Genomic DNA, 12,702 nt, shown 5'->3' with positions numbered 1-12,702 from the left:
CGGCTGTCTGAACAGAAAGCTGTGACAACCGGACGACCACCCGGATGACCACTCTTTCAAACGGCTAGTTTCCAACGGCTAGTTTCAAACGGCTAGTTTCCAACGGCTAGTTTCCAACGGCTAGTTTCAAACGGCTAGTTTCCAACGGCTAGTTTCAAACGGCTAGTTTCCAACGGCTAGTTTCCAACGGCTAGTTCCAACGGCTAGTTTCCAACGGCTAGGAAGCATATGGATGGCTATATAAGGCATCAAGAACTCATTAATGAGTACACACACAAGCTACAACATTCCATATTATTGCAAGAGCAAATTCTCAAAAGATCAAAGCCAAAAATTCTCATTGTTCTTCCACTTTCATATTATTCTTGAGAGAAAATTTGTACAAGTCGTGAGCGATAATTTTCATACCTTCTTCACATACTTGTATTTCCTAAGTGAGTGTTTGAGTCAAACACTTGAAAGCTTAGAAGACCAAATTCAGGTTGGAATTTGGGTGTTATTGTTTTTGAGAAGTTTTCGGAGAAAATTCTTGCGGTTGTGCTAGCTCCTCGGGAAAGCTAGAGGCATTCGGTTCTTGTAAGCACCCGCAAGACTTACAAGTTGTAATCTTTTAAAGATTAGTCTAACCTTCAAGTAATTGCTTGAGGAGAAGTGGAGTAGGGCCGGACCGTGGACAAATCCGGACCGAACCACTATAAACGGGTTCTATCTCTCTATCTCTCTATTTTGATTGCATACTTATTGTTTGCATATATTGTTAGAGATAAATTTTTATTGGTAATTATTACTAGCAATCCTATTCACCCCCCCTCTAGGTTGCATAATTTGGGTAACAAGTTACAAGAGTTTAAACTAAATTTACAATCGATGAGTTTTTTTTTTTTTTTTGCAACATTTCTCATATGACAAATTTTTTTTTTTTTTTTGCTTCAAATTTTTTTGCAATCCAAATAAATTTTTTTGGGAAAAAAACCAGACATTCCCGTCATATAGAATGACTTTTATTAGTATTTCAAAGAATATGAATACTATGGCAATTAGATGTATGGAGTAACTTTGAGTATTATTCTTACAGATGTTTGTATATTTTGTGTTTAGTGGATTTTTTTTCGTTTGTTGTCAAATTATATAGTTAGGATTAAAAATTGGGCTCGACGGGTAGCTAGAATTGAAAAGAGCATAAAAATATAAATTGGGTTGAACAAACTGTAAACAAAACTCAATTTTTTAACCATTTATAGACAATTATTCTAAGTTTTTGGTCTTAATATATTTTTAGTTTTTCGATACCTCTCTCAAGATAAATACTAACTTATTTCTAAAAAATTCGACATGAATGTAAGAAAAAAATTGGAAAAAGGACAAATAAAAATACAATTATTGGTTCATGGCAGACCCACCTATAATCACATCGGGAATTTTCATGCATTAAAGTAAACCTGGCGGGGAAAACATAAAGAAAAATAAGTGAACGAGATTAAAAGTAATTAGGCTATCAAAAACTGATTAAAAGTAATGACAAAGACTTCTATGTACTAAAACAAAAAAAACAAAAAAAAATTGACCAAGACTTACAGTGAAAGAAAGGAAAATACCCGAGAATGATTTATGTAATGAAGTTAATGTTTCCTTAATCGAACCTCTTATGTTTATGTTGCAACAATTAGCTGATGAAGCTGTAGGGGTTAAATAACCCAGAACGATTTATGTTTGATTTTCTATAATATCGTTTGTTCACCAAAAAAAAGAAAGGAAAATTAAATACTCCGTAAATCATGACCGAGACTTTGTGACAAATACGTTGTGCTAATCCAGAAGAAGGAAAAGCATACGCAACCAATGAAACTGGCTAGTGCCTGATTGAATTGATTTGGTCATGTAGTAACAAGGTTCAAGTCTCCTCCAATATTTGGTTAGCGTTTTTCTATTTCAAGTTAATTTACTCAAAAAAGAAAAAAAAGAATACATTCACATTGATTATTTAAAACTAAACTTTTAATAACACAAAATTTCATGTAATTCATAGTACTTTTAATAAGAATGATCTACTCAGCATTCTTAGCAAAAATGGTTTATCTGACGGATACGTTTTTTTTTTCCTTCGTTTGATTGGTAATTATAGCTTCTTCCCCTTTAAATTTAATATCCACCTTAGCTCTTATATCCGTCGCCTTACGTGCATTCTTAAAAATAATGGAGTTCGATCCTATTTCGGATGTAATTAGATGAGAAAGAAGAAAGAGGGGTCACCATTTAGCATTAGCCATAGAAACAAAATTGACTTTATTATTATTATTATTTATTTATAGATGTCTAGCATACTTCTAAAGAATTGTGAAAGGGGTATGTACCGCTAAGTGGCAAGTGGGTGGAGCAAGCCAAAAGGGTATTAACCACTGCATCAAGCACTCGTGTTCTTGACGAGAATTGAAGGGCGTAGTTACTTTCCATGAAAGGGGTGTGGAAGTGACGTTGGATAAAAAGTAGAACAACCATCCACCGCACAACCATTGCACGCGTGTAGGGTCTGTTGGGAGTTCATCCGATACATCGACCCGCCACTGCGTGCTCAAGGCCCAATTTGTATGGGAGTAACGGCAAAGAGTCCGCCACATCACTTGGGCCCAATATACATTGAATGACTCATATCCACTTAAAAGGCTAAGCCTTGTAAGTTGTGAGCCATCCAATTGTATATTAAGGTCCAACTCTTTTTCTATTTATCCGATGTGGGACTCAACGTTCACACATGTTCTAACAAATTTTCCCCTCTTGTGTGAACCGAACATTGGGCCTTAACCTCTCTCTGCATCCAACCTCCCCCTTATTCTGATCTACTACTTTCAACCCTATCTCTCGAACTGGGCTTATTCTACACCCACTCCATCGATTCAGAGTCATCTCAATTGGAAGCCAACGTGCCTAGCCACCAACACTATGCTCCCCCATGAGAACTCCATTGAGAGCCAATGTGCTCATTAATTCGACAGCACCGTGCTCTTCGACGAGTCAACTCCATCGACAATGAGCCATCCAATACAACACTCCAACATCAAGCCACATTGCTTCATCGGGAGTCGTCTTTGGACTTTATACCGCTCCATGAGTGTTCTCCGTGCAAGCCCCTTCAATGGTGCGCTAAGAGTCTTCCCATAGATCGTCAACCAACGGCTTTGATACCATTTGTTGGGAGTTCATCCGACACATCGACCCACCACTGCGTGCTCAAGGCCCAATTTGTATGGGAGTAACGACAAAGAGTCCACCACATTACTTTGGTCCAATATACACTGAATGACCCATATCCACTTAAAAGGCTAAGTCTTGTAAGTGGTGAGCCATCCATATTAAGGTCCAACTCTTTTTCTATTTATCCGATGTGGGACTCAACGTTCACACATGTTCTAACAGGGTCCACTCCTAGCCTGGAACGGATGATCCTAGCCGCTCAATAATTTATAAAAAAAAACCGAGTGGGCCTCCACGAAAATCGTCTCAATCCGATAAGTGTTGGTATTTGATCCAAACTTTCAAAAATCAGATAATCCGAGCCGTTCACAAATGAAAGATTGAAACGAGCACATACACATATCGGATTGAGATTATTTCAGCGAAGGTCCACTCAATTTTTTTCTTAAAATTATTGAGCAGTACGGATCATTCGTGCGGACCCAGAGTGGGCCTCGTACTTATGCGGTGGATGGGGTGTTCGGTGGGTGTATCACCTCTCAAAAGACGGATGGGCTCTTGCACTGTCATGCTGAATCCCACCAATCTCGTCTGTTGAATCACGTATGGAACCTATACGTCATCAGTAATATGTCTCTTTTCATTTGGAAAATACTAGTTTTGTCTCTTTTCATTTGGTATGATATGAGAAATAATTTTTGGATTCTACCTTTCAATAAACGCACTCCAATGCTTTTCTTTGAGCGTCCGTTAAAAATAAATTACGTAGCACAATTTTCGAAGAACAAGAGGCAAATTTTAAAATGTACGTAGTAATTATAGAGTATCAAAACCACTTTTCTGTTTTTTGTTTTTATCATTGCTGTTGACACATTTCGGAAGCTGTTTAAAGCACGCAAGATACATGTAAACAAAAATGACGACATTTAATATGTCAAAAATGCTATAGCCGCGCTCAAATAGACACCTATTTACACACCCCCACAAACATGGGGTGTGGGCTTCTGCTTGACGATTTTTTAATCATAAATTAATTGGTTGTTCCAAGCATAAGGCGGAGACCGACGTAGCACAATATCCGGTAAGACTGGAGTCGAATCCATAAATACGATGATGAGTGCTGATTAAAAACTTGGGTTGTTATAATTTGAACCTAAGGAATTGTTTAGTTTTTTTCCAAATAATTAAAAAGATGTACGGTCGTAGGGTTCATAATACTTGCAATCAGTTCCGAACTTATTTGCTCTGTACGGCGTTCTTAAAAACGTTTGATTTTAGAGAGAAAAAGCTACTCCGAAAGATGCGAATTTTTATGGTTGCCGTTTACCCATACACAACAAAGAATGAGTTTTGGACCCCCATTCTCCTGTTCACATGGGCTCCAACAATGACTGGGTTCTTCTAACGGAAGTACTTTATTAACCTAAAATTGTTTTTCCGTTATTGTTTCGAAATAGGAGTAGAACACGTCCGATTTGGACACGGAGGGCTAATCATTCCGCGACTCTTACCACTCCTACCTATACGACTACTAATTTATTATCGGTCTTGCTATTGTTAGCCCACTGGGCTGACGATAAACACACTAAAAGACAAGAAAAACACGTATTTCTGTGCACTTTTTACATCCTTTAATACACATTCACACACCTATTATCGTCAGCCCAATGGGCTGATTTTAGAATTTTTCATTTATTATTAAGCAAGAAAATAAAAAATCTTGGTTTGAAATATGTTTCTATTGCACAAGATAAAAAATAAATAAGAAATATTAACTAATCAAATACCCGCGAATAATTTTTATAAAAAATAAAAAATAAAAATTAAAAATTAAAATAAGTTACCGAAGTACGAATAATTAAATAAGAACTTCAAATTACTTGAAAGGAACAAACTCGAAGAAAACTATCGGAAGAAAAGTCTCGGCAGACGGCAGCCCCGTTCTTTGTTTTGTTTTTTGATCCGCAGCTCCGTTCTTTGTTGACTGTCGGTTTCTACGCAGCCCACGTGGTCTCGGTTTCTACTGTATTCCATGCGTCCGAAATCCCCCAGCAGCCCTCGCCTCCTTTTTCTGTTTCGTCCGTGGGAATACAGTATCTATGCAACCCTACCACCCTTTTATCTTTTTATATCCTGGACTTGAATGACTACTGTGGTGTTAGAGACACACCCACTCTCACACCAAAAAACACACCCACCACTCACATGAGTGGTGGGTTCCACACACACTACACACTTTAGTGTGTGTATGGGGCCCGCCACTCATGTGAGTTTGAATATGTGTTTGGGTGTGAGAGTGGGTGTGTCCCTAGAATTATTGCTTAAGCAAGAGTGGTGAATAATTGAGTTCACCTCTGCTGGACTGATATTTGCCCTATCTCCCCTTGTAGTGGTAGACAACTGGAATCTCGTTTACAGAAACAATAATTTTCTAAACCACACACAATTACGCAAACTTTCTCACATCAAATATAGGACCTACACACTCAGTATGTGTGCAGCGCGGGTGGGCCTCACGTTTGATGTGAGAGAGCTTGTGTGATTGTGTGTGGTAGTAGCATAATTGTTACAAAAATGCTCGACCTTTTATCAATGGTTTCTTGTGGTTGGCTTCATTAATGCTAGATACCCAAAAAATTTACTCAAAAGGTACTCCAAAATTAAAAAAATCAAGGGTTCAGACTATCTTTTGAGTGTATGAATTTTTGATTTCTCTTTTTGGGTATTTTCTGGGTAAGTTGTTTGGGTACGTACCTAGCATTGCTGTGTTGGCTTTTACCTATATAAGAGGGTCTGGTATGCCGTCTTGATTTCATTGCAGTTGTTTCGAGTGGTCAGTCCAATATTTCTAGTCTTTGCTTATTAGAGGAAAAAAAAAAAGAGTCTGTTAAATATTTACTATTTCGATCGATATGAACAAGACAGAAGAAGAGGCGAAAAGGCTCTATGAAGCCTGTGTGAGTGGGAGTGTCGAAACATTAAACGTACTGCTCGTAAAAGATCAACTCATTCTGAACCGAGTTAGCTCGGCCGAGTGCTTCTCCAGTGACACTCCCTTGCACGTAGCAGCATCGTGCGGTCATTTGGAGTTCACGAAAGCTCTTCTGCTTCGGAAACCAAAACTTGCCACCGAGTTGGACTCGCGACAGTGTACACCCCTCCACTTGGCTTCCATTGAGGGCCACTTTAAGATTGTACGGGAGTTGTTACGGGTGAACCCTGACGTCTGCATCGCTCGGGATCAAGATGGTACTCATGTTATTTTTCTCTCTAGCTGTTTGGTAATAGCAGTTTTTCTCTTTTTTCTGTCTAACAAAACGAAGTCGTTGCTTTCTCCCGTTAAGATTCTAGCAGAGAGTAGCAACTCAAAAAAAAAAAAAAATCTAATCTGATACTTATAGAAACTTCCCTCTAGTGTCATATATTATTATAAAATAACACTTGTTATATAACTTATTCCTTCCATTTTGTATTTAGTTTACGCAATTTGTTTCTCAATTTTTATGGGGCGGGACAGAGTGGATTGTGTAAACTAGTTCCTCGACAGGGGCAGGAACGGGTCACCCATACATTACCCTGTTAGGGTTCGGGGCAAGTTTGAGGCCGTGGTGTGCTTTTCTAGGTAGCGTCGGGTATGACAAAACTCGCCTCACCCTGTTGTCATCCCCACAAGATGGTCACATGACAATTGAAAAAAAATTCTTATAACATATGTAAAAACTTTAGGTTCATCCATATGTTAAAACACTTGGTCCAAATATGAATGAACACCCAATTTAAAATTAAATAAACACCCCGCCAATATATTAGCCCAAAAAACAATCCATTAGATCGAATAACCCAATACAGCCTATTACGATCCCAATAGCCCATAACAAATAAAAAACGGATAAAGAAATGAAGAAAAAGAAAGAAGGGAGTTGTTAAAACAGAGGAGTACGTGCTCCTCTTTGGACTTCGTACCATTGATAATGAGGCTATCATGTAACGGTTTTAAGAAATGAAAATTCGTCGAGTGCAATTAATTGTGTAAAGATTCAGGTATTGCAGACGACAAACGATTAGTTAATTACAACAAATAGGTCATCGAGCTCAAATAGTTAAGACCAGGGCGCACAGTTAGCTCAAGATCGTGTTGGTCTTGGAATCGAAGGGATGGACCCTAATAGTGACCTAACTAATTACTAATCATTGTCATCCAACATACTGTTGAGGAAATGAATCCCACATTGCTTGGGAGTGGAATGGGTGATCACTTAATAACATCTGGGACTTTTTCACTCATTGCCAATTGGTTTTGAGATGGATATAAAGTCTCTATATGGTATCAGAGCGGGGCCCGTTCCACCCCACATTTTATAAAATTCACAATCCACACCCCGCGATGACAGACCAGCGAAAAGGCTGCACGATGATAGGACCCAAAAGTGGCCACACGTGACAGACCTCAAACGCGGCTGCACGTGAGGGGGGATGTTGAGGAAATGAATCCCACATTGCTTGGGAGTGGAATGAGTGATCACTTAATAACATTTGGGACCCTCTTCACTCATTGCCAATTGATTTTGAGATGGATATAAAGTCTCTATACATACCTCTGCCAAAAAAAAAAAAAAAACTTTCGAAATCGAACATGGAAAATGTGTAAAAGTATTTAGTAAGGGTTTTCTGAAAAATAAGAATTCCAACAGGTAGAATCCCTCTTCACTCGGCAGTCATGAAAGGGCGAGTAGAGGTTATACAGGAACTGCTTGGGGCCAAACCATGCTCAGTTCATGACAAACTAGGTAGAGGGGAGACTGTGTTGCACTTTTCTGTCAAATACAACAGGCTGGAAGCTTTAAAGACATTGGTGGAATATCTGCAGAGTAAGAACATGGAATCTGATCTCCTCAATTCCGCAGACGATGATGGCAACACCATCTTGCATCTTGCTGCAGCCCTCAAACAAGTGAATGTAAGTATTTGTGTATACATGAGTTTGCTGTTTTTTTGTCCTTTTCTGATTTTCTTTAACAACGAAAAAGTGATAAAATCTCATCGAGAAGATGAGACCGCCAACTATGTTAATAGCAATTATTCCATAAACTTAGTGACAGACACCACAAGAATATGTGATTGTGAAGTGGTTTGGAGTTCCACGTGACTGTACTCTCGCACTATTACATAATTTCACATATGTCAAAGTTTAGTTGACAGCTTTTAGAGAAATTGACTCTTATTGCACCACTAAATTTTGCGTACAACAGTTTTCATCCATTTATCCCTTTTTAACATATCTGACCCAAAAAAAGAAAAAAAAAATTAATTTCATAGACTTGGCGCAATGGTAATCAAGTGAAAACTAGAAGTCTGAAGGTGCATACCAATTCATTAAAAAGAAAATTGGGAAGGAAAATTTAGTCAAATTTTTTTCTCAACCTTTAATTGCTTTTAATTCTTGCTCTTAATTTTGTGGGCATTAATTTTGAACACTAATGTCACTTTGGATGTGCAGACCGTAGAATATTTGTTGGGGATACAAATTGTCAAAGACCATGCCAATGACAAGAACCAGAGTGGTTCTACAGCTTTAGATATTGTGGAGCACTGTCCTAATAGAGACCTAAAAACCATGGAAATTCGGGAGTTTTTGTTGCAAGCTGGTGTGCATAGATTCAATTGTGATGGGCCAAAACCGAACCTTGAGTTACCTCCCAAAAATCCTCCTCGTACTGATCAACATTGCTTTGGTAAAACTGGAGTAATATTTATGGGATGCATTTGTTGGTTTTGGACTAGGTTTAAGGTCGACCGTGGCTGGCTCAAAGAGGTACTTTCGGATGGTGCATACTCTCTCTCTCTCTCTCTCTCTCTCTCTCTCTGTGATGAGTTTCCACAGTTTTATACAGATACACTCATGCACATGCATTGCTACAAATGACAGCTACACACTCTTTTCATGAAACTATTACCCACTGATTCAAGCATACTTCAGTGTTAGCGAAGAAGTAATCACCAGATTCGTCTTGTTGTGCCCTTCATCCAAGCTCAAAAAGTGATTCGAATCGTTTCTCTTTTTTGGCTGTTCGAGTTTGTCGCGTACAACAAAATTCAGACATTAGTTTAAGCAAGACCAAAATACTATCACAAAAATTAACAATCGACTAGCATGATTTCTGTTAATAAACTTTAGGATAAACAAGTTTAAATCATGTGACTACCGATTTTTTATTGGTGCGGTCTTTTATGTGCACGAAAAACTCGATGAGACGAACAAATAGAACGATTTCAATCCTTTTTCAGACCCAAACGGGTGTATATATATGATGAGCAGTGTTGTGCTTAAGACACATTCTTGATAGTAGCAACACAACTAGGAGGCCTTACGAAACTTTGGGTCTTATATTGAAGGAGATGGCTTAACTGCAGTTTTGGAGCGAGTTCTCAGGGTCGGTCTTGAAAATTTGGCGGCTTAAAGCGACTTTTAAAATTGAGGCCTTAGTTTTCTAAAAAAATAAAAAAATCAATATGGGTGGTTAATACAAGGTAAAAATATTAAACATGTATTTTAGTTTCGTAATTTAACTCAAATTAACAAAATTTTAAAATATTTTATACCATTAGAAAAAAATCAAACATAACGAAATACCACTCATACACTACATTTCTTTAACTAATCATGTTATTAACTTTAACCATAAGAATGCTATTTTTAGCAATGAGAGAATTGTTTACTTTAAGTCTTTTTCTATCAGAGTTTGTTAAGTAAAAATTAATTATTTTGATTTATATATAGTCAAAAGTGTTTTATTTGTGAATTTGATACTCCCTCCGTTTTTTATTTAGAGTCCAGTATTATATTTTGGGCTGTCTCTTAATAAGTGTCTATTTTGTTAAGTTAGTGGGTAAAAGTTGGTATATTGTCTATTTTGTTCCTTAAAGTAGATTCTATTTTAAAAAATTAATGAGTAAAAATGTAATGATGATTGGTAAGTAGAGAAAGTGGAGGAAAAAGTTGATATAAAAGGTATAATGATGATGTCTTTTTAATAAATTAAAGTTACATACTTAAAAAAGGACGGAGGGAGTATTAGAAGTTGAAAATAAAATTGAAATAAATGAAGGCAAAAAAAACTTATCAAAACATTTATCATGTTCTTTGAATAATATCTACAATCACTTAAGCACAACTAATTTAGAATACAATTGATGCAAGAATTGTCATCATCCACCTAGATTTAACTACAGAAAATAAGAAAGAAAAAAAAATAGTTTGCTCAAAAGATGAGTTCCTGGTAGTCGAACCCAGGAGGGGCAGCGTTAAAAGCGCTCTCGGACCATCAGTGCTCAACTCCTCATTTGCAAGAATAGGAACAACTTACTTACTTACCTATGTACGTACATACATACATAAGTTTTCGTCTGGAAAATGAGGCATAGTTTTGGGTTAACTTTCGGAGGCTTAAAGTGACCGCACCTCGGGCTTTAGCCCAGGGCCCCTGGCAGTTCTGCATTTTTAGTGCCTTTTTCGGGCCTTTTTTTTTTTGATCGGCAAAAGATGAAATTTTATTAAAACACGGGGAAAGGGGGAGGGGATCCAACAAAGAGTTGGAAAATACAGCACAAGAGCATACATTACCCAAAACACCTAAAGGTCTACCAGGGGTCATAACAAAATAAGACAATACAGCATAACCCAGAACCCAAATAAATCAAAAAAGCCCAAACGCCTAAATCCGGCCCAAACCTGGGCCGGCCCACCCTAACCAAACCACAGAACCCTAACTACACCGGCAACCACCACCGCACGTTTTTCGGGCCTTGCTGGATGATCGGAATCGTTCATATGATACTTTTTCAAAGAGAAACATGTTTCAATTGGGGGAAGTGCTTCAATTGGATATTGATTGGAATTCGATGAACATGATTTTTTGTATTATCAAAGTACTCGTTGAGCTCTATCATATGAACGATTCTGATCATCGAGTGAGACCTGAAAAAGGCACCGAAAATGCAGAACTGCATAGCGTACAGTTTGCTCCAAAACTGCAGCTAAGCCGTCTCCTATACAGCATTTAGCCCCAGGTTTTAATTGGATCCTCCATTAACGAAGAGTGAAAATGAACCCAAATTAGTCGGTTACAGGCATGGGGTCGGAACTCAAAATCCACTTTTTCAAGTTTTCATGACCCAATATAAGTGTAATATAAATACATGTTCTATGCCAACAGGTACGTGGCCATTTAATAACGGCAGCCACCTTGACGGCAACCATGGCTTATCAATCTATTTTGAGTCCGCCCGGTGGTCTTTGGCAAGAAACAAAAAAAGACGATTCGCTTGCCCCTTCTCCTTCCTTGGGCTATAGTACTACTGTGGATGACGAGCAGACAGCGGGACACGCCATCATGGACAAACATGGCTCTTATCATACTTACTTGGCTCTTAACACCGTAGTGTTAGGAGCATCGTTGAGCACTATCATGCTGGCCATGACTGGATTCCCAATGGAGAACAAGTTTATAACATGGTCGTTGGTATTCACCGTGTACCTCACAATTACATGCATGGGTGCAGCGTATGTGACAGCAATTAATTTAGTATCCCCAGAACCAACTTCAGAGGATGCACTGGATGCACTGTTGTTGAGTTGGCTGGCTCTGTGCTCATTTTTTGTTATGGCGCTTCACTCATGCCAATTCTTGGTATGGCTGGGGAAAAAGTTGGTAAGACTCGTTAAAGCATGTTATGGATGTTGCAAACCAACTCCAAGAACTACCAACAATAATAAGAAGGATAATCTAGCCGGCACCCATAAATGCGTGGGAAACATCTGCTAGATATATAGTCTTTGTTGTACTTCGGGATTCTATTCCAAGCCGAGGATTTGTGCTAGCTTGTGGGCCGGGATATCGATGATTGCTGCAGACTAGCGGATCCAGTGCATGTGGTCGCCAATCTTAAATAAAGAATACTGCATCGCCAATCTTAAATAAAGAGTAGTGCAATATGTGTGTGCCTGAGACCTTTTATTATGTGACTGTGTGTAGTATTTGTGCAATTCCTATGTTTGCCCTAGCCTATGTGGTGTGTACTGTTATAGTATGAAAGAAGCTAGATCCTTCTTAATTTGTGTATTTGTCTGTGTGGTTGTGGGTGTCATGTATTTGTTGTATGGTTATTAATTAATGAGTATTTGGTTTGTTGTTGAAATAGTTAGGATTAAAAATTGGGCTCAACGTATAGAATTGAAGAAAAGCGTAAAAATACAAGCCGAGTTGAACAAACTGTAAACAAAACTCGATTTTTAATCCTTTGTCAATTATTCTTACTTTTTTTTTGGTCTTAATTAATTTTGAGTTTTCCAATACCTCTCTCAAAATGAATAACTGTTTTTCTAAAAAATTCGACGTGAATGTGTTAGCCGAAATGGTGGAAGCATTGGGTTTCCGAACTGAGTTGGAGAGTACGTATTATTCCAGAAGATGGGCAGAGATTCATGATTGAGGGAGATGCTCAAGCGATTCTCAA

The 12,702-nt window shown here is 38.1% G+C and overlaps 1 protein-coding gene across 1 annotated transcript; it reads left to right on the top strand.

Annotated features, from left to right (window-relative positions):
• Positions 1-5,951: 5,951 nt before the first annotated feature.
• LOC131318554 (ankyrin repeat-containing protein ITN1-like) lies at positions 5,952-12,384 on the top strand. The gene is made up of 4 exons (XM_058348414.1): positions 5,952-6,438; positions 7,881-8,146; positions 8,687-9,001; positions 11,403-12,384. Exons 1-4 carry the CDS (start codon positions 6,102-6,104, stop codon positions 12,009-12,011), a joined length of 1,527 nt encoding a protein of 508 aa, XP_058204397.1. The 5' UTR covers positions 5,952-6,101; the 3' UTR covers positions 12,012-12,384.
• The last annotated feature ends 318 nt before the right edge of the window (positions 12,385-12,702 follow it).

Source organism: Rhododendron vialii, chromosome 3a, assembly GCF_030253575.1.
Source record: "Rhododendron vialii isolate Sample 1 chromosome 3a, ASM3025357v1".
In the NCBI taxonomy this organism is placed as follows: Eukaryota; Viridiplantae; Streptophyta; class Magnoliopsida; order Ericales; family Ericaceae; genus Rhododendron; species Rhododendron vialii.
Note: the sequence above shows the minus strand (reverse complement) of the source record. Positions and strands in the feature narration are given on the sequence as shown.

Excerpts from the sequence above, each read along its gene's own strand:
- LOC131318554 (XM_058348414.1), top strand. The coding sequence starts at position 6,102 with ATGAACAAGACAGAAGAAGAGGCGAAAAGGCTCTATGAAGCCTGTGTG. Across the intron at positions 6,439-7,880 it reads CATCGCTCGGGATCAAGATG|GTAGAATCCCTCTTCACTCG; the intron begins GTACTCATGTTA and ends GAATTCCAACAG. Across the intron at positions 8,147-8,686 it reads CAGCCCTCAAACAAGTGAAT|ACCGTAGAATATTTGTTGGG; the intron begins GTAAGTATTTGT and ends TTGGATGTGCAG.